General features: G+C 38.9%; 1 protein-coding gene across 1 annotated transcript in view; it reads left to right on the plus strand.

Moving 5' to 3' along the window:
- Positions 1-22,360, plus strand: part of Cntnap5 (contactin associated protein family member 5) — a 908,928-nt gene that overhangs the window by 731,298 nt on the left and 155,270 nt on the right. The window contains exon 14 of the mRNA XM_087906619.1: positions 14,050-14,206. Coding sequence (XP_087762745.1) covers positions 14,050-14,206 — 157 coding nt within the window. The remainder of the gene's footprint in view (positions 1-14,049; positions 14,207-22,360) is intronic.

Consider the following 22,360-nt stretch of genomic DNA (forward strand, 5'->3'; position numbering starts at 1 on the left):
AACCACGGTGGACAGGAACACATATGCTGTTGTGAGACATTGATGGAAATGTCCATTACATGGTTCATGAAGATGTAGGCTGGATAAGCTGGTTTTAAAGGATTTAGGTACAGGAAAGAGGTGAAATATCTATACAGAAGGATAAAGAAATGTGCTCCCACACCTGTGAGAGCCAGACCCAGTACTGTGGTAGAGAATGGGAGCAGTCTTGTGAATACGGCCTAGCTTTTGTGTGATTAGATGGACTAATGATGGGTAGCCTGACCCAGGAACAGAGTGGACACAAGGGAGTGCCCTCATCAGTCTTCTCAAATGAGTGTGGCTAATGTGTGTGTGAAGCCATCTGAGACAGGATTTGAAACTGTGTTAACTAAATTCTGCTGAGGACAGAATTAGAGTAATAAGCAATTGTATGAATTTGAACTCTGCTCTTCTAACCTCTGCAAAATTTTAAACAATTTCTTGCTCAGTGACTTCTGTTCTTACAAGCTTTACAGAACATTTTAAGCCAAGAGGCCATAGTTTCCCCTTTGACAGGCACTAAGTTTGTAATTCTAGAGAAAGGACTCAGTTGGTTCTTGTTATATAACAAGTCTTTTCCAGCTATCATATTTTTGATGTCTTATTTTAGAGTATTTTGAAATTTTCATATATATTTTAAATATACATGTGTATAATTCAGATCAAAGGTAAGACACTATTCTGAGATTGTGACCCATGTTAGTTTCCTGTTTGCAGCATGCATGGATTTGATGGCTTTCTGATTTTAGTAAAGAGAACAAGAAGTTAGGAGATTCTATGTGGTCCCTGAGGAAGTCAGAGGGAGGGAGTTTGTGTAGAAACAATCAAAATTCATTATTTATTATTTAGACAACCTAATGAAGACTCTAGTATGTTTTTATAGCCTATCATTCCTTCATTTAAATTACTTTGTTCAACATCGGAGTGAAATTTTATAGAACAGTTTTATACAAGTTTAGGCAAATTGGATTTCCTAACAGGAAGGATGATTATTGGAATATTTATCTGTACAGGTGTCTTTTGTTTCATTGTCAGATTTTCAATACAGATGAGTAGACATACGAGGGTAACTGAGGAGACAATGTGTACTTGAGAGAATCCCTAAGAAAGTGATGCTTCATAGTTAATAAACATCTGCAGCATTGCCAAAGCAATGATTGTGATATTGGCTCAAGAACAATTGCTCTGAGGGACTATGATGTTTTTTCATTCCCTTCTATAATAGCAGCTGTTTGACATAATTTAATAAAAGTATTACTGAAGTTTGGAGCCTTATGATCTGAAGTCACATCTTCCTTCTTATATGAAGTTGAAGATTTGACTACTCCTTTGCTCACTTCCATTTCTTTATCTACACAGTAAGAGGATACATGTTCATGCGTTGTTGGAATGACTAAATGAGATATGTTATGTCAGCCTTGTTTTCAATGCTAATGGTATGGGAGTCCAATTTGGATTCCTTTGTTGGAAAATGGGAAGAAATGGTTAGGTATATTTATAATAGAATTGATATAAAATGTTTCCCTAGAATTGTACTCTCCTCTCAATAGTAGCATTTTCTCTCACTGACTTCCACATATTGTCCAAACTCTACTTCAGATCGATGTCATTCTGATTAGAATTAAAGCTGATGGTCAATTTTTATTTTCTTTCTGTACCACATTTTGAACTCTTGATAATAGGATTCTTAGTATTTGCATGAACATGGTAGATATTTAAGGACATTATGAAGTTTTGTTATTGTGTAACCACCATAGAGTACACAAATACTGAAAGACAATTGTCACATGACAAATGTACTCACTCATAAGTGGTTTTTAAACATAAAGCAAAGAAAACCAGCCCACAAACCACAATCCCAGAGAACTTAGACAACAATGAGGACCCTAAGAGAGACAAACAACGATTCTTATGAAGTTACTTGGCAACCTAAGTGACATTTTGGAACCACTGTTGTCTGGTGGTCCACTGTTTATCAACATGGCATTATACAGTATGTGACTGGATCTCTGTGAAGATAAGAGAGGTAGTGGAGCTAGAAAAAAATGAATCATTTGGTTAAGTACTTGCTACAGCAATGCAAAGAACATGAATTCCATCTCCAAACCCATGTAAAGAAAAGTACTATGAATGGTGCATGTGTGTGATCCCAGTGGTGAAGGGAGTAGGGTAGGAAGACCCCTGTGGTTTACAGTCCAGAAAACTCAGGCTCAGTGAGAGACCAACTCAGAAAATAAGATAGAGAGGGGCTGAAGGGATGGCTCAGAAAGAACTGGCTGCTCTTTCCATTGTTGAATTTCCAGCAACCATGTGTTGTCTCACAACCATCTGTAATGAGATCTGGTGCCCTCCTCTGGCATCTAGGCATACACACAGGCAGAACACTATACATAATGAATAACTCTTTAAAAAATAAGATAGAGGACAGTTGAAGAACATACTAATATTAGCTTCTGGCCTACACGCATGCACACACACACACACACACACATACAATGTGTGCACGCACACATGCAAGCACATGCATACACAAAGGCACACACATACATTCATGCAAAAACTGGAAATATTTTAATCATGTGTACTTTGTGTTGTGGTTTTTGGTTAGAAACCATATCACCAAAGTCTAAGGAAAGGCTTGATCATTAGCTGTTGGGTCTAATTCTTGAGAGGTCATTATTGTGAGAGCATCTGGCTTCATATATGGATGAATTCATTGGTGTGGTGAGTCTATTGTGATGTGGTAGAAAGAAGGGCATAGTAATTATGTGATGGGATGCTTGCCTTGAAGAGTATATCCTGTCTCTAAATGTAAATACTGTAAAGTAAGCCATGGTTCTCTAACACAGCCTTCTGTGATGATACTGTGATTCGCTTTTGCTCGAGAAACAACAGACTGTGAACTCAGAAACCTTGTCAAAATAAAACCTTTCTCTACCAAAATGCTTTACATAGAGATTTTGTGACAATAACAAAGAGTGAAAAAATAGTACAGGAAATGTTTTGTTGTTGTTCTTTCCTACTTGTTTTGTTTTCTGTACTGTCCGTCATCTGTGGAAAACTCTGGACTGATGCCCTTTCTTAGTATTTGACTATTCTTTTTGGGAAATTTTTATTTTATTTTATGTTTATGAGTGTTTTACCTGTATGTATAAATGCATGTATATATGAAAATATACATGTATATTTGTTTATTCATAAGTGCATCTTGTGTGTGCCTAGTGCTCACAGAAGTCAGAAGAGGGCAGCTAATTCCATGGAACTGGAATTGGCGATAAGCTACCATAATGGATGCTGAGAATCAAACCCAGGGCTTTTGAAACAGAAACAGCTGCTTTTAACTGTAGATCTCCTTCCCAATAAAACTACTTGACCTTTATGCAAGTTCATATTTTAATTTCACATACACATCAGGCACCATCCTATGTATGGGGTAATAGTTATACATAAGGCATAGTCGGTTTTATCATAATTCAACTGAAGAGTGAGAGAAATCCAACAAATATTTTATAATATTTTACAAATAAAATAATCCATAAATAAAACAAGAAAAAGCATTATTCATGATGTTGGAAGGTGACTCAGTGCTAAAGAGCATGCACTACCCTTGCAGAGGAGTCATGCTAGCTTCCCAGCATCCAAGTCAGGTCACCTCCTGCATCTTCCACTGTTCTGTGTCAGTTGGCACCTGGAATCTTATACACAAACTCACACATAAACACACATATCTACATGATTAAAAGTGAAATAAAAAGTCAAATAGTTTCTTAGGATAACAAGCATATTTAAGATCATAAGAAAATAGGTTTGCAGTACTTTTTTGTTCTAGTAAACAAGAAAGACATATGACTTTACTTCAGACCCCAAATATTCAGCAGTCAGCTACTGTAAAGACCCAAGTAGAAGTTAGGACAGAGTATAGCCAGTGGGAAGGGTGGTTGTAAGAGCTGCTAAGACTGCAGTCTGATTGGAGACTGCTGCATGAGCTGGTGTGAAGTAAATAATGTAAAAACACAGTCTATGACAGGGAAATGTCCTTAGTGCAGAGGGCCTCAGCCTTCATAATGTTGTGACCCTTTAATACAGTTTTTCATGTTGTGGTGACTTGACACCATAAGTGACCTGCCGCCGTAAAAATATTTCCATTACTACTTCCTAACTAACTTTGTTACTTCTATAATTATAACGTAAATATCTGATATGTGAGTCTCAGGTTTTAAAACCTCTGCTGTAGAGTCTCATGGGTCTGTGAATTTTATTACTGTCTTTAGGGGAAATCCAGGAAGACTGTGTATAGAAAGGTGAATCATCTGTTATCCACCATCAACCCCTATCTACACACACTATATCCAAATGAAAAAGAATGTATGTTTGAATGTATTTGTAGTAAATATGTTTGGGCTATAAATGTATCTTTTTCCTAAAGTATTCTATGATGGCTATTTATTTTACATTTACATTTGAATTGCATATTATAAATTATCTAGGCATGATTTGATCTTCAGAGGACAACAATGTGAGTCCTATAATAACTCCTTGTCATTGTATATGAGGGATTTTAGGTGCTCCATGGTTTGGTAGCCTCAGGTTCCAGGAACCAGCTTCTCATCAAATGGTCTTTGAGGACTGGCAAGATAGTTCAGTGGAAAGAAGGGCTTGCTATAAGCCTGTTGACCTGAGTGAGATCTCCGGGACCCACATAGTAGAAGGGCAGAACAGACTCTTACAAGTTGTCCTCTGACTTCTACATCTGGGTACATATATCAACAACCTCCCCCCAATACACACACTTAAGCACAGATGCATGCGCTTACTTTATTAGTACTGTAGATAACTGAAAGATTTAAAGTGTTTTATATTCTGTGAGAACAGCATTCATTGGCTGGAGAAATGGTGGAGTCTGACATTTTGTGTTTCTGTTTATTATAGCAAACGAGAAACCCGACAAAGGTGGCCATGATGATCTAAACTAGGTTATTCTTTTGATATGATCATCCTAAAGTTGCTGATAATTTTTTACCTATGTCTGCATCTGTGTTACTTATAGACAAAATGTGGATTAAAGTATTTACCTTTAAAGTGTTTTGAATTTTAAGTAAAGTAAGGTTCAACATGGCTGGAAACTGACTGGAGCAATTTAAGGGCTCAAAATGGGCAAGACTTTAACATAAACACACTCCTGGGCTTTGGCTCCTTTATTTAAAGCAATCCGCAGTATCTCCAGTGGAACCCAGGCAGCAGGTGTTTTGGTTGTCCAGTTCTTTTGTCATTGTTATATTTTCTTACATCACCCAGCACAGGTTAACTTATATCGTCATCACCATACTTCACAGCTGACTTTGGCTGAGCTCAGTGACGGTTTTCCCCTTCTCACATCACACTTGGATACAGATTGGTAGCCCTACTCTATTTTGTATTTCTAAGCTAGACCTTCAACATTTTTCATATCAGAAATTTTGTGGCAAAGCTTGGAGAGATGCAGGATTGCTCAGTGGTTAAAGAGTTTTCCACATAAGTAAAATTCTGAGGTGGGATCCCTAGAACCCTTATGAGGACACAAAGTGTTGCCCATGTGCATACGCCAACTCTCGTAGAGCAAGATGAGAGGCAGCAATGAGAGAATTTCTAGAGAAGGAACCTGTCTCAAACAAGATTTAAGGCAAGGATGAATACTGACGGTTGTCTTCTGGCCTCCATATGTGCAAAATGGTATGGTAGGTATATACACCCTCACTAACACACACACATGCACACACACACACACACACACACACACGCATGCAATGCACACCACCACATGCTTACCCACAAAGATTAAACAAAGAATAAATAACTTGTATGGTAAATGAAAGATTTTACTCCCATGCCAAATTTCTCCAAATTATTACCAGTTCCCATAAATTTATCAAAATATCCCAAACAAGCAAATTTTGTTTGTGAATTTCACACTTTTCAATACTTCTGGTTCATTGAAAAGTTTATTAGTCTATGCAAATGTGGGTAGAGATCAGGATAGGACCACACTTTTGTAAAGCTTATTAGTCAAGACCTGAAACCCTGTCCCTGAAGTATTTGCCATGTGACTTTGAACACATCATTTAATCTTGAGTTCTTCATCACTGTTCTTCAGAAAAAGGAAAATTTTCAAAAAATAGTATTTTTTTCTCATAAAATGTTAAGGTCAATAGAATAATTTTAGATTAGTCCTCACCTGCCACTTTCGAGCCCTGTGCTGTGCTCCAGAGAGCCTTGGCTGCTCTGGCTTTAGGTGACTTCATCAAAGAGATGTCTATCATTTGTTTGGAGCAGCAGTGTCATTAATCTCTTCCATTTCTCCCTCTCCCCTTTGGGTTCGCTTCAGCTGAACAAGCAAGAAAGAGAACAATGAACAATATTATGGAAATGTTAATTCCTACTGTGGCTGAGTAGCTCTTAATCACACTATTAAGTGTATTCTCTGATTTAATCATCCTGGCTGACAAGCAAGAAGACCAGGATGGACATTGATGAATGTCTGTCATTATCTTCTGATATGAATGAGGTTGCTTTCTTTCTAACTAAATGTTAGCTGTTGTTTTTTCCCCTCAGAAATTGTGTTTGTGTGTGTGTGTGTGCGTGTGTGCGTGAGTGTGTATGTATTTGTGTGTGTGTGTGTGTGTGTGTGTACATGTATAGGGATGTACACATGCATGTGGGCACAGAGGCTGATGGTGACTGCCTTCCTCAGTCACTCCCCTTCACACCTAAGTTTTTGTGACAAAATCTGTCATTAGAGTTCACTAATTCAGTTAGTTTAGCTGACAGGTAGGCACCGTTGCCAGGCTCTGGCTGTTTGGTGCTAGAATACAGACATACTGCCTGCCCTGGCTTTAGATGGGCTGGTCCTCACACATGTTCAACAAACTACTTCGCTGACTGAGCCATATCTCCAGCCCTACTGTGTGTCTATCTCTTCTCTTATACAATTGTTTAGCTGACTTGCTGTAGACAGAGACTGCTTGTTCATTCCCAGCTGCCCAGACCCGAAATAATCACACAGAAATTACATTAATTACATTGCTGTTTGGCTTATTATCTCAGGCTTCTTGTGAACTAACTCTTCACCTTAAATTAAATCATTTCTATTATTTTGTATTTTACCATAAGGCTCGGGTTTTACCAATAAGGTTCCTAGACGTCTGACTCTGCCTTCTTTATCCCAGCATTCAGTTTAGTTTTCCTGTCTAGCTCCATTCTGCCCTGCCACAGGCCAAAGCAGCTTTACTCATTTAACAATAAAATCAGCACATATACAGCAAGACATTCCACACAAAGCTACATTGTGTTTTCATAGAAGAAGTAATTATTTGGCCTTAGAATTTCAGTGACCTCAACTTTCTCTGTTATTTTCTATTCCCACACCCTCAAGTTGTAATCAGTAACAGACAATGCTTAGTGCATGTGGAGTCCTGTTTCTCTAAAGATACTGTAGTATATCAGATCTCTTTTTTGTGGGGTCCTCACCTGCTCAAGTACTTCCCTCCCCAAGACAGTCTTGGTGGAAGTCCTCAACATGGAATGTCTAAACAAGAGTCACTGTTTGCATAAGACTCTTTACAGTTATTGGCCAAAAGTCGATGTCTTGGACTGAGTTGTATTTGAATACTTATCTCACTCAGATTTATGTTACTCATAGCTGAAGACATTCTCTTCTTCCTCCAGAAGTTAAGAGAAATTCAATGCAGGCAAAGTTTTTTAAAATTTCTGTGACTGATGAATCATAGCATGACCTTGCACAACATAGACCTGATAAATCATTAATTTAATGATTGTAGATACTTTTATATTATTTTATGAATAATTCATTGTACTTAATTATTCATATATACTTTATATGTCTATACACACACACACACACACACACACACACATATATATATATATGTATATATATATATATGTCTGGCATGCATACATATACACACACAGAGAGAGAGAGAGAGAGAGAGAGAGAGAGGAGGGGGGTTGACTTGTGGATTTGTTGTTTGGACATGAAGTGTCCCACACAGCTTCATATGCTTGAGCACTTACTTCTGGGTTGAGGGGGCTTTGGAGGAAGTTTGTGAGATGAAGTCTCATAGGAGAAAGTAAGTCACAGAAGTAGTGTTTGTAGTTCAAGACCCCCTTTTTTTCCTAGTGTGGATTGAGTGCAGATGAATTGTGACCATCCAGCCTTCTGTTCCTGTCACCATGACTTCTCTGTCATGATAGACTTTGGAACAGTGACCCAAAATAACACTTTTCCCCATAAGCTGACTTGGTTAGAGATATTTTTTTTTAAGTTGTAGGAAGGAGAAAGTGCTTAACAAGGTTGTAAGTGATTACCCATGAAAATAGTTTCTCCAACATTCTCAGAAGAGCTGCTAAGTTAACACATAAATGAAAGGTGTTAGACACAGAGTGGAAGAGATGGAGGTGGAGCTCACGTGGTGGACTGCTTGTTTAGCATGCATGAAGCCCTGAGTTCTATCCCCAGCACTGCATATACTGGGTATCGCATTGAGACAAAGGGATCAGGAATTCCAGGTCATCCTTGGTGACATAATGAGTTTGAGACCAACCTGGGATACAGAAGTCCCGATCTTAATTAGAAAAGCTTCAGAGCTGAGATGAGACCATCATTTTTAGGAAAACTGGTCATATAAATTGAAGGAACTTACAAATACCCTATTTGGAAGGGCTGATAGGTGTAGACATATAGATTGCATGGCAGAAAACAGGGCTGGGTTGAAAATAAGATTGAGTTTACTCTTCCTTTTGACTTACTGAGCTTGCCAGAATGTAAAGCTGTGCCCACGTACCATCTCAAAACAACGAATGCTCAGGGAATATCATGGAGAAAGGAACAGAAAGCTGTGAGAGCCAGAAGGTCAAGAAGATGCTATGAAACTGTTTCTCCAAGAAAGGACAGGGAAGCGACATCAATGATACATCAATGAGGGGGCTGTTCAAACAAGACATGAATAATGATAATACCAAAATATATGCCAATATAGAAAGGGCAATTCTGTTGGGGACCCACTGCTAGACAAGAAAGCTGCAGGCAACTAATGACTGCTGAGAGAGGGAGAGTTAATCTTTCCTAGAGATTAGTCCCCTAATTGGCTTTCCAGTACCAAGTGGTCAGCCCAGAAATAATATGCAAATAAGCGAAAATAAATGTACTCAGCATATTGTATTTATATATTCAAGCATATATGTTTAATAAAAAGATAATGAGACTAGCAATGTAAAAGGAAGGACTTGGAAGAGTGGGACATTGAAGGGGATTGAGAAAGGAAAGGGAAGCAAGGAAATGATGCAATTACATCTTAATTAAAATTAAAAATAAGAAAAGGAAAAAACTAATTCTCTGAAGAATGTGAGACAAAACAAAATAAAATGAATTAAAACAGTAATAGCAGTGGCAGCCACAGGTCAGCACAGCAGGCTTCTGAACTCCAGAGCTCTCTAGCTCCTTGCTCATATTTTTCATGAGCTACCCTCACTATTCCTGTAAGTAAGCACAGCTAAACTGTCCTGGCTTTTGTGCAGACATCCCTGAGAGGCTGTGTGTTTGCAGTCTTTTAAACTTTAACAATTCAAAAGTAAAGAGAATCTCCAGTTTGAATTCTGTTCATTAAACTCCAGTTGTGCACAGAGGCTGGTCCATGGCTTCACGTGGATTTATTGTATCAGGAAAACCATAATTGACCTAAGCCTTCACAAAATAGTCTTAAACCTAATTATTCTATTCAATGGATTGTTTTCAGGATGGGAGGTGCCACCATGGCTGAAGTGTTTGTTTTTTAATTATGAGAACCTGAGTTTAATCCTCAGCACTTATTTTAATAAAAAAGAAAAAGAAAAAGCCAGATGTGGTGGTGTAAATCTGGCTGTGCCCATGATTATATACAGCCCTAATTTAGGGGAACTAGAGATAAGAGGATCCCTGGAGTCTCCTGGTATAGGTGACTTGTTATATTCCAGGTTCAAGGAAAGATCCTGTCTCAAAAAATAAGGTGCGGTGCATTTGAAGAAGAGTCTGGACACTCGTTTCTAACCTCTACCTGCACACACATGAATACACACACAGGCACACATATTATGTTTTCTTGTCTCCTTAAGCCATTTCTCTGTAAGTTGCATATTTGCACTCTTTGGGGAAGCTGTAGGAGCAGTCTGGTTGATCTTACTTATTAATAAATTTTTTTAACTTGATCTTATACAATGGTTGGAATGCAGATCCAATATAGTTCTTTACCAGTTTATAAAGAAGTACCAATGGGTTAATATTCCTCTGAACTCTCTTGTCTTCCATTTCTCATTCCATTCTGTTTTTCTTGACCTTCCTCTTTCTTTATCATTTCTTTCCTGTCTTGATCCTACTTCTTCTCTGTCTCTCTCTCTCTTTCTCACCCACACACATGCATACACATGCACACACAGCATGTGCACACACACACTTGGCTTTCATGACTCTTTCTTTTGTGTGCATGTGTGCATATGCATGCATGTTGAGATCAGAGATCATTGAATGTTTTTCTTGGGTGCCTGCCACCATGCTTTCTCCCTCACTGGACCAGAGCTCTGGGAAGTATAGGCTAGTTGGCCATGGAGCCAGAACATCCATCTGTCTCCACCTTCTCAACACTAGGGTCACAAGGGAGCACCACAGTATCTGGACTTTTCTTTTTTCTTTTCCTTTCCTTTTTTTTTTTTTTAATAATGTAGGTTATACGGGTAGGGATCAGTTCTTTAGCTAACAAGACCAGCACTTGACTGTCTATGATTTCTCCCCACCTATAATTTGTATTTTAAGATATTTTTGCTGTTAACAATGTAAAGTCAGAGGCACAATTTGTTTGTTTATTTGCTTTGGTTTTGTTCTGTTATTTATTCCTGATGATGTAGTGCTTAAAGTAGTGCCCAAAATGGATTAAAAGCTTTGGTAAATGCTTGTTGAATAACTCAATATATTAAATATAAATTAGTAAAGATATTTTATCCATTCACTGATGGAGCAGTTTTCTGTCAATAGAAATATTTCAAAGGCCAAAATTTGCAGTTAAATATAGATGATTTCCTTGACTATATGATTAGGTTGTGAGTTAAGGCAAACCACAGTTGTTTGTGGTTCTCAGTTTCCTCATTTTCTCCTCTCTCCATTACTTTTACAATGGTGAAGAAATAAAGATGGGTTATCCAATAAAAAAAATGAACCTTCCTACACACATATTTAAATATGGATATATTTAGTAATTTTTGTTTCCTCCCTTTTCGCTTTTTTTTTGTATACAGTTAAAATAAATAACCTGTCAGCTGTTCAGGGCCCTTGAGAATGAATTGTAGCCAGGGATTTAGGAGGAAGGCAATCTATCTGACGTTTACTTGAAATGAGAGAGATGTTTTTTGTCATTTAAGGAGAGAAGAGTACCAGTTCACAATCATCCACATGGAAATTCTAAGCAGGAAGACAGCACCAACGCGGTTGTAGAATAAAAGACATGTGTAGTGGCTGGGGGTGGATATTTCCAGCTCTTCTCAGTGAAGCAGTCCATCAAAATGACTATGTTTCTCACAAATAGTTCCAAATTTTTCTCATGGCTTATAGCATTGGCCTTCTGATTGTCTTCTCTTTGTCTGCTTGTTGTGAAGACTTCCAGGAGAAGTGAGCTGTGGGGACAATTCAGAGAAGAATTTAGTGAGTACTTTGTAAATGTAGAGAGTGACTGTAGGCAAATAAAGATGCCCCTGTACAACAAAATCTTGCCGGTGTAAAAGTCCCAACTGAAATTAGCTACTGCTTTAGAATGGTTATTTGGTTTGCTTTCAGGCAGTATTTTTTGTTGCCCAGTTTAACCCCAGACTTGTTGTATAGCTAAAGACAACATTGAAGTTTTGATCCTCTTGTCTACATAACCCTAGTTCTGGGATTCTAGGCCTGCAACACTATACATAGTTTATGTGTGTGGTGCTGGGAAGCCAACCCAGGGCTTTGTACATACTAGGCAACCACAGCGCTCTGTGCCCATTGGACTATATACATCCTCAGCCTCAAGAGTAGAGTAATACATCTCAAAAATGAGTAAAAGAACTTGTAATTTTTATTATTGTTTTAAATTTGAAGTATCTGACATTTACTAAGCAACAGGAAGACAGCCAATGGAAGCTGATGCTGTCCAGGGACTCCATTTCTCGGCCTGCTCTTGTTTGGATTGTAGTATCAATTTCTGAATAGCACTTATAGGCTACTGTGGTATTCACAATCATTAAAGACTACAGAAGGATAATAATGAAATTAGCCCCCTGAGCTTAGGTTTTTGTTTTTCTTCCTGAATGAATCATAGTTCCCTAAAGGTCTCCAGGGTATGGTCTTCATAGGCTTTTTTCTCTTAAGTGAAAGTGTAACATGAGGGCCAGCTTGTTGGGGTTTCTGTCCCGCCCAGTACCCCAACAAGCCAGCAAGTCCCAAGGAAAATCACACGGAGTCTATATCAGGTTATAAACTGATTGGCTCATTAGGTCAGGCTTCTTGTTAACTCTTATAACTTATATTAACCCATTATTCTCATCTATGTTAGCCATAATGGCTCCATACCTTTTTCAGCTGGGCAGGTTACATGCTGTCTCTTCGGTAGTCTGCACAGGAATGGCTGAGGAACCTTTCTCCTCCCTAGCCTTATCCTATTCTCATTACTCCGCCTCTACTTCCTGTCTGGTTGACCCACCTATACTTCCTGCCTGGCCAATCAGCATTTTATTAAAATACATGATTGACAGAATACAGATAATTCTCCCGCACCATGAAAGTTTATGACTTCTCTTAGAGCTTAAGGTGCTTCTGGTATTGTTGAAACAAATCAGTGGGTCAGATTCCTCTTGCATGTGCCTACATTCTGTTTCACCTTAATTTCCACCCTCTTTGATATCTACCAAAAAGAACACAGGATTGGCTAATCTTGGCCCTTATCATGTTATTTTATCTTTGGTAGTTTCAAAGGAAAGTCATTTTATCCACATATATGAAGGTGTGTGTGTGCGTGTGTGGTGTGTGTGCGTGTGTGGTGTGTGTGTGTGTGTGCGCGCGTGTGTGTGTGTGTTGTTTGCTTAAAAACAGATTCAAACTTTAGAAAGAAGACCAAGAGAGTAATGTCTGGTGATTAAAGTGACGTGGAGAAGCAAATGTAGGAGAAATGGCAAACAGGTCATGAGAAATTACACAGAAAATTTTTCTAGTTTTGGCTTCATTACGTTTTTATTTTATTTTTCTGGATGGACATGTGAATTCTTCTCTCTGTGTTGAGAAGCAGACCATCTCGATCATCTTGGCATTCAAAAGTATCCAAATACGCTGTTCCTTTGAGGCATTGCCTGGGAAAGTTCAGTTTTCCTTTTAATTCCACTGGGTGTTGGTGGAATAGCACACAATATGACCAGTCACTCAAAACACATGTGGCACTGACTCACTTACAGTAACCTTTCAAAACTATTTTTCTAAGAAAATGATTTTGTATGTTTTAATTTTCACTTTGTTTTACTGAAAACTATGTCAAAACAGTTTATTATGCATTTTTCAAACTGTAAATTTTGCATTGCTACATTTGTAAATAAAGTATGGTTTTAAATGTTTTTAAGCTGATATGACTAACTCAGTTGTAATATTGTTTAATTGTTCTCTGTTTTAGTTTATGTCCCTGACTTCTAATGTTGTCATTCATCAGTGTTTAACTATGTCCTTTTAATAAAAAAGTTTATACATGCATAACTGTATGTGTGCGTACATATATATACTAAAACATAGAGAAATGAAAGAGATAAAGGAAGAAAGAGAAACTAAATCCAGAAAGTGAGAAAAAAAGGGCAGGAGAGACTGCATATGTTTGCACATGTGCACACACACACAAACACACACACAAACACACACACACACACTCACACATACCACCATGAGCTCCTCTGTCCTATTTCAACTCACACTCCTGACTTATGAAACATCTTGTCTTTCAGATGGAGCCCCGTTCACCTGGTGGATTGGGAGGTCTAATGAAAGACACCCTTACTGGGGAGGCTCTGTTCCTGGGGTCCAGCAATGTGGATGTGGCCTAGAGGAGAGTTGTTTGGACATTCAACACTTTTGCAATTGTGATGCGGACACAGACGAATGGTAAGGAGAGCTGCAATTTTCCTGAAATGATGGGAAATGTCTGGTGCACAGAATTACTACTAAGAGAAAACAATGCAGATAACAAATGCAATGGGAATTAGGGCTGAAGGGACAAAAAAGGGACCTGGGAGCCTGAGCTGAGAGATGGGTCAACAATTAAGAGCAGTGGCTCTTCCTCCAAAGGACCTGGGTTTGTTTTCCAACACCCATGTAATCATTGACAACTGTTTTTAATTCCAAATGATCTGATGTTCTCTTCTGGCCCCCATGACTCTGCATGCATATGGTGCATACACATAAGAACAAGAAACTCATATACAAAAAATAAAAAGGCTAAAAGTCTGCCATTGTATGTTCAGAACTAATACTAAAGTTTATGTCAACTTTTTATATTCTGAAATTTGCATTCAAAGCAAAGAATGCAATGTAATATGAGATTCGCTATTTAGTCAGCTTTTCCTTTTATACAAACCCCCCATATGTGTGTGTGTATGTGTGTATGTGTGTAGATACTCTTGTGTGTATGAGTGTCTATGCATGTGTTCATGTATGTGTATGGAAGACAGAAAACAACTTTCACTGTTTTCAACCACCTTGATTTCCCAAAATTGAATCTTTCTCTGGCCCAGAACTAGCCTACTAGGCCTGGCTAGCTGGCTGGCAATACTGTTGCAGACTCCCTAGTGCTGGGATTATAAACTCTGACTACCACACCCTGGTGTGGGAGAATTGTCTGTATTCTGTCAATCACGTTTTAAATAAATGCTGATTGGCCAGGCAGGAAGTATAGGTGGGAAAAACAGACAGGAAGTAGAAATGATGCAGTGAGAACAGGAGAATTCTGGGAAGGAGGAACCTGATTCCTCCCACTCCTGCCCAGATCACCGAAGCAGCAGGACGTGATCTGCCCCACTGAAAAAGGTACTGAGCCACATGACTAACATAGATCAGAAAAATGGATTAATCAAGATGTGAGAGTTAGCTAATAAGTAGCCTGACCTAATGAGCCAATCAGCTTTATAACTTATAGAGATCTCTGTGTGATTTTATTTGGGGCTAAACAGGATGGGGGAACTGGGCAGGACAGAAAACACAAACAAACAAGCCCCTCATGTTACAACATCCAGCCTTTAAATGTAGGTTCTAGGGATCAGTTCAGGTCCTTCAAGTTGAAGCAAAGCACTTTACCACCCAACCATCTCTCCAGATCTTGAGATAGATTTGAAACACACATGATGGGAAAAGCTTAGAAAGAATGATGTATAATTATATGGATTATTTTTCTTTCACTGATGTTTTATTGCATTTACCACCAATGTTAAGAAGACCTTTAACATAAAATTAAAATTTTTATTTTACTTACTGATTTTGACTTAGTGATCATATAATTCTCACAATAATCTTGATGTTCCATAAGAGTATTACCTTGAGAAATATCAGTTACAGAAGAGTTAAATGATTGTTTCTGATGTTATATACCTCTGTCAAATGGCAAGACCAAAAATTCAACTCAAGTTCACCGGATACTCAGTCTCTAGTGCTCTCCTATACTATCTCTGACATGCGAAGTGGTGTCAAAGTTCTCATGTCTATTAGGTTTACATAGTCTTCAACATCCACACAAGCTCTTCTGTTTTCACTTCAGCAGTTATGAAAATGTGCATATTCACTTTTTTTCATGAACTTCATCCTGTGATTTCAAGTTTTCCTGTGTTTCACTCTCTCCTCATCAAATATCTCCCAACTTTAGCTGAGAAGCCCTGCGATGCTTCTCTTAGACCAGTTGCAATTGCTGTTGCATACAAAAGTTTATTTCACTGTTGAAAGTGTGACTGGTAAAGTCCAGTTCAATGAAACTTAATGTCTAATTAAAACCTTGAAATAAGCTAATATTTGGAGAGATAACTCACGCAGTAAAGTGTCTGCCACACAAGGATGGAGTTCTGAATTAAACTCCCATAACCTTCATAACTAAGTAATTTAAACATGTTGGCACGTTGGTATGATCTTGAGTTCATGGCACTGGTAATGTGGAAGCAGGTATGTCCTTGGGCACACTGGGGATGTTCCAGGAGAGAGCATCCAAAAGATACTCAAGCAAATAACTAACCAAACAAAAGAAATGGAAAGTACCTGGGCAATGACAGCCATGTTTGTCCTCTGGGCTCCATATTTACATGTGTAAATGCACATGTGCTCCTGAAAACACACACACACACATACACACACACACACACACACACATACACACACACACACATACACACAAATAATCTTAGATAAAGAATAAGCAATGTCTTCAACTGCTTCTGTAATATGTAGACCACAAGTTCAGAATAACACAGAGATACTTAGGTACAGAGATGAGTTCCTTTAGATGCCTCCATTATCCCAAACTCATCATGGGGAAAAACAAAGTTGACTGAAGGCCAGATGTCAGTTTCTTCCTTCTTTGTTCTCCTTCTTTACTTTGCAGTGAATTTCATTGCAGCATTTTAAAGGCCTACACATAAATCTCCTTTGTGTCTTGGATGGAGAACAAATCTCTATGTACCACTAGCCTTCGTTCTTTCTGGTCCTGATGCAATAGACTTCTAATGAGTGTTTCAGGGAAACAAATTCAGAACATCTTTGGAGAAGGATATATTAATTGCTTTTCTTTATACAGGAAGGAACAATCTATTTTGGATCATAGTCTAAGGGTGTAGTCCGCAATGACAGGGAAATCATGGTGGCCAGAGATTGAGGCATCTGGTCACACTGTGTCCACAGTCAGCAAGTGGAGAGATCAATACTGCAGCTCAGCTCACTTTTGCCAAGGAAGTGGTGCTGCCACATTTAGAATAGGCCTTCCTACTTCAAGTAACCCAGTCTAGACATTCCCTCACATACATGACCAGGTTTGTTTCTACATCTTATTAAGTTAGTAGTTAAGAGGAACAATCAAACTAAGCATCATCTTCAAGCTTAGGGGAGTTGTGTGAAGATTCGTTCATTGGTTGTGTTACAAAACAAACAAATAAACAATAAGTGAATTAAAATTCAAGAATCCAAGGTACTCAGCTTCACTCATGAGTTTGAGTAATATGTCCCCTCAGTGTGTCTGGTATTAGACAGCATTTACAGATTTATAGGCGCAGAATAAAATGCCTTCCCTGGAAATCGTACGATTGGAGAAGCTGACACATGGAGAAAATTCTAGGTGGAATCTGCCATTGAGAGTGGAGCGTTTCTTCTTTTGTATGTTGTTTTCACCCAGAGACACTGCCACTGTCCCTTCTGAAAGTACAATTGTCAGGGCTTAGTTGATTGTACAGTAAAGACTGAAGATAATAGTTGTACCTCACTTACCGAAGATGAAGTGTTCCTGTACTTTCTTCTCCAGAACATTCTACTGGTTATACTATGCACTCTGATCCCAGTTACTTGATTATTAGTTCACTAACTTCTGAATCACTGATGAGCTCATTTAATGTCACCAACTGTGCTGTGCTTACAGGGACTTATCAGAATTCCTCTTCCCTACTCCTCTTTGCCAGCACATCTGTATGCATACATACAGATGCACATGCGCATGTATGCATGAGTATATTGAGGACTGAAGTCAACATTAGGTGATGTTCCTCGAGTTCTATCCACCTCAGTTTGTCCTGAAGCTCATTTATCTAGCAAGGCCAGCTTGCCGGTCATCCCTAGGGATCCTCCTTTCTCTGCTTCTACAGAGGAGAGGGATTATAACCATGTGTGGCCACCTCCAGCTTTATTTTAACTAGGTTCTGGATGTCAGATGCAGGGTTTTTTGCTTGTACTGCACTCAGTTGGCTAAATGAGTCATTTCCCAGTGCTTGCAAGACTTTTTAACATCATATAGATTAATATATGTTTCATAAATCTGTCTATTTCTTTATGGAATAAGCACCTTCTCTTAGGGTTATCAGCATTTTAAAATACAGGTCTTGTTCAACAGCTGTCTTAATTTGTTCTTTATTGCTGTGATAAAATGCCCAAGACAGGTTTGAGGAAGAGGATTTTATTAAGGGTTATAGTTCTAGAGGGATAAGTGTGTATTACTGTCATTGTAGGAAAGTTTGGCAGCAGGCAGACATGATGACTGAAGCACAAACTGAGAGCTCACATCTTAAACTACAAGCAGAAAATCCAGTGAGCAAAGTAGAAATAATGTGGAACTTTGAAACCTAAAATATGGCCCCCAGTGATGTACTTCCTCAATCATGTCTACATCTCCAAAACCTACTCAAACAGCACCACCGACTGGGAACCAAGCATTCAAATATCTGAGCCTATGGTTGATGTTCTCATTGAACTACCGCATCATCCAACCTACTAAGACCCAATGGAAAGGGCTGATGGTTCCTATTAGGATGATTGCTTTACCCAATAGAGTCCATGTTGAACAAGTACATGTAAAGTCTAAGGGAGAAGAGACGTTCACATCTTTCTGCTCATGAAGAAGAGGCTAAAGTCTGGAGTCAACTCTTCCAGATTTCACTGGTGACTCAAGGACAAGCTGTATCCTGTGGTGGGTGTTTTCTAGGACACACCATTATGGAAAGAATCATTTAGTTAACTTTCTTAGGATGGTGTACCCAAATATCTCTTTGTTTGAGTTAGGGAACCAGTGACAGATCCAAGAGCCCATTTCATCCAAGTCTCAGTAAGTGAACCAAGGAGTTTATTAAACTTCCTTATACAGCACTCACAGAAACATGAGTGAATCCAAACAACTGTGTCACTTCAAAGTCACATCCAATCATGAATAACAACCTCATAGAAACAGTCTCCTGGAGTCTCCCCTTCATGAGACCCTCCACATCCTATGTGCTCCAGTATCTTCCAAGATAACGTTCATATGGGGTAAGACAGTAAGGAGTAATGTCTGGAATCCAGGAGAGAGAACTTAACGTCACCTCCTCTCCAATTAGAGAGTGACTGCAACTCTATAACCATGACCATAGACCTGTCTACTTCTGTGTCATTCTGTTCAATTAGTTGCCATGGGTATGGAGCTAAGACAATCTCCAGTCCAAGAACCTTCTTATTATTCCCAAAAACACCATACTATATCACAGTGTAAGTTTTGCTACATGTTAGAGTTTTAATTTTAAATGCACTGGCTGAATACCACTCTGTGCCAGCTAGCCAAGAAAGAGGCAGAGAAAAACCGAGTCTCTGCCTCTGAAGCGTCCACAAGACAGGGGGGATGTGCTCCTTTGTCATGAGTAGATAAATATGATACATTTGGTAGCAGTATTAAGAATTTTCAGTCCAGAATCTGAGTCTAGAATTTGGGGGAACTGATTTTCAAAGAGAAGAGGGAGGTAAGGTGGAGCAGCTATACAAGTGTGAGATGAAAAAGAGAGAACCTTGTCACTCAGACCGAGAAATGTGTACGCATATAAAGTCACTACATAAGCGTGCTAGGGTTGTTGGTATTTGAAATGAAGGAATAAAAAGAGGTAGTATTGAATGATGGAATGTGCATGTTATGTTGTGTGTGTGTGTGTGTGTGTGTGTGTGTGTGTGTGTGTGTAGATTAGAAGTCAAAGTCAACTTCAGCTGCCCTTCAGGTTCTGTCTATATATATTTTGAGATGTGTCTCTTACTAGAACTAGGAGGGTGTCAAGTAGATTAAGTTAGTCAGACAGAAAATACAAAGGATCTGTCTATCTCCATCTCCCCAACTCCAGGGTTGTGAACTTACACCATTATACCCACTTACTGTACCTTGATTGCCTGCCCCAGTTTCTCTATACTAGTGTGACAAGCAGTTTCCTTATCAGCTATCTACTAAGCTCCAGATCACACAACTTCTTATGGAAATACCAGTGAGCACAAAGTATTGTGATTGTGCTAGCCACAAATCTGGCAGAATTTGAAAATGCATCTGTCACTTCTCTACCAAACTCCAGGGTCTGCTGACAAAAGGAAAGCACGAAAACAATGGAATCCAAATATTTCAGCTTCCCTTCCACCTTCCCTGCATTCATGGTTAACGTAGATCTCAGCTGGATTCCCACATATTTAAATATTTTTTATTTCAGACCATTATATTTCCTTTTTTATTTTCACTGTTCTGAGAGTGTGTTGGAATCTTCAAGATCTTCGCCCTCTAAATTTCCACCAATTTTTGTTCTTGGGTAAAATTAATAGGACAAAAATTTGGGTTGTGGATCACATTAATCCTTTCTACATTGTAGACAAAGCTGCCAGTTAAAAGTGTTGTAGTGCTTCATGAACCATGTACAATATTCACATCCCAGAAAACCTAGCCCAGAGATTCTGATGGTGATGGCATAGTGAAGCTCACGTGGCTGAGCAGCACATTTGCTATTCCAGCTGAGTGAAAGAATGCTCTTAACTCCACCACATGGACTGCTGATGCGGGGATTATGAAGCAGGTCAGCAGCGAGGATTCCAGAGAGGTTTCATAGACTCCCTGAAGTCACACTGGAGAAGCATCTGTCTTCCTTCTCGCTAAGTGAGGCTTCTTGGGGAGCCTTAGGCGAACTCTTTCACTGTTTGTGACTGATTCGTCTTTGCTCTATTACAGTAGACCTGGGTGGCTGAGCACTTAGTGCCGTACGTTCCAATAGGTCAGGTAAACTAGGAGAATGGGTGGGTATCATATGGTTGCTGAAAGGGGAAGAGAGCTGAAAATCAGATAGAGATACATGGGAGAAATAGAAATACATGCGACTCAATTAGCATTTCTAGAAGAATCATTTTTCTTAAAATTAAAAAAAGCCTCAACTGGATATATCAGCCAAAGACATACTCAGCCCACATATCCGTTGGTGTTTGGTTCCTGGTCTACTACTCACACTAAAATGGACAGATGTTGTGATCTTTCATATAAAATGGCATAGCAATTACATGGAATCCATACAGCCCTTCTGTGAACCATTATCAGGCTATTGTATTGCCTCATATAAAGTTGATAGCCTTTAAATAGGTTTACCTTGGGCAGAAGGAGGAAGAACATGAAAAAAACTCAGGACTGCGAGGGGTGCCATCACCCACTGACACAAGGGGACTGATCTAATGAGAGTTCACCAAGGCCAGTTGGACTGGGACTGAACGAGCATGTGATCCAACCAGATTTTCTGAATGTGGCCAGATTCTCTGAATGTGGCTGGCCCGGAGCCTTTCTGAAAAGACACTGACAATGACACTGGGACTTGTTTCCTCTGCATATACTGGATTTTTGGGATCCAGTCTGTTCGGATACTCACCTTCCGGGACCTGGAAGGAGGGGGGAGGAACTTGAACTTCCCACAGGGCTGGAAGCCCTGACTGCTCTTAGGGATGGAGAGGGAGGAGGAGGGGGAGGGGGGGAATGGGAGGGTGTTGGGAGGAGAGGCGGAAATGGAAACTTTCATAATTTAATAAACTTTGAAAAAAAATAAAGAAAAAAATAAATAGGTTTACCTTTTTTTTTTTTTTAAAGAATATTGGCAAGCTTTAAAAATTGCCCTTGCACCTTGGGGAAGGGGAGAAGGGGAGAGGGGAGAGGTAGGGAGGGGAGCAGACAAAAATGTAGAGCTCAATAAAAAATCAATAAAAAAAGAAAAAAATTTGCCCTTGCCTAGTACAAATACAATTTTATTTTAAGCATTTTTTCTCTATACTAGTTTGGGTCTGTGAATAAAGACCCTGGTGATAACCCTTAGCTTGAAATGCAAGGTTTTACATCTAGATACCAGGACCGATAAAAGTGAAGTTCCCTTCACAGAGACCTTCCAGATACTCCCTTCACTGTTGAAAATGCAGAGGATTTGGGGAGTTTGTGTTCTACCCATTTGCCCTTGATGCTTCCTCTTGTGAAACAGTGTTTCTGTTGGATTGCCAACAGGGAAACTGTCATTCTTATTTTTAAAGAACAATACACTTTTAGGGGATTTTTTTTCTTTTCTTTTCTTTATTCATTATATAGAAACCCAGAGACTTAAAGTACTATATAGAGATTAATTATTGTATAATTCTTCAGTTATGAATGGGTGGTGATTGAAGAGCATCTCTTGGAAAAATGTTTCCCTCTCTTTTTTGGTAAGTGGGTTAAGTCCAATTTAGACTTAGTCAGTGTTGAGCACATTTTTAATCTCCAATATTATGATAAGAACTAACTACCAAGCA

Source organism: Myodes glareolus, chromosome 5, assembly GCF_982192425.1.
Source record: "Myodes glareolus chromosome 5, mMyoGla1.1, whole genome shotgun sequence".
NCBI lineage: Eukaryota > Metazoa > Chordata > Mammalia > Rodentia > Cricetidae > Myodes > Myodes glareolus.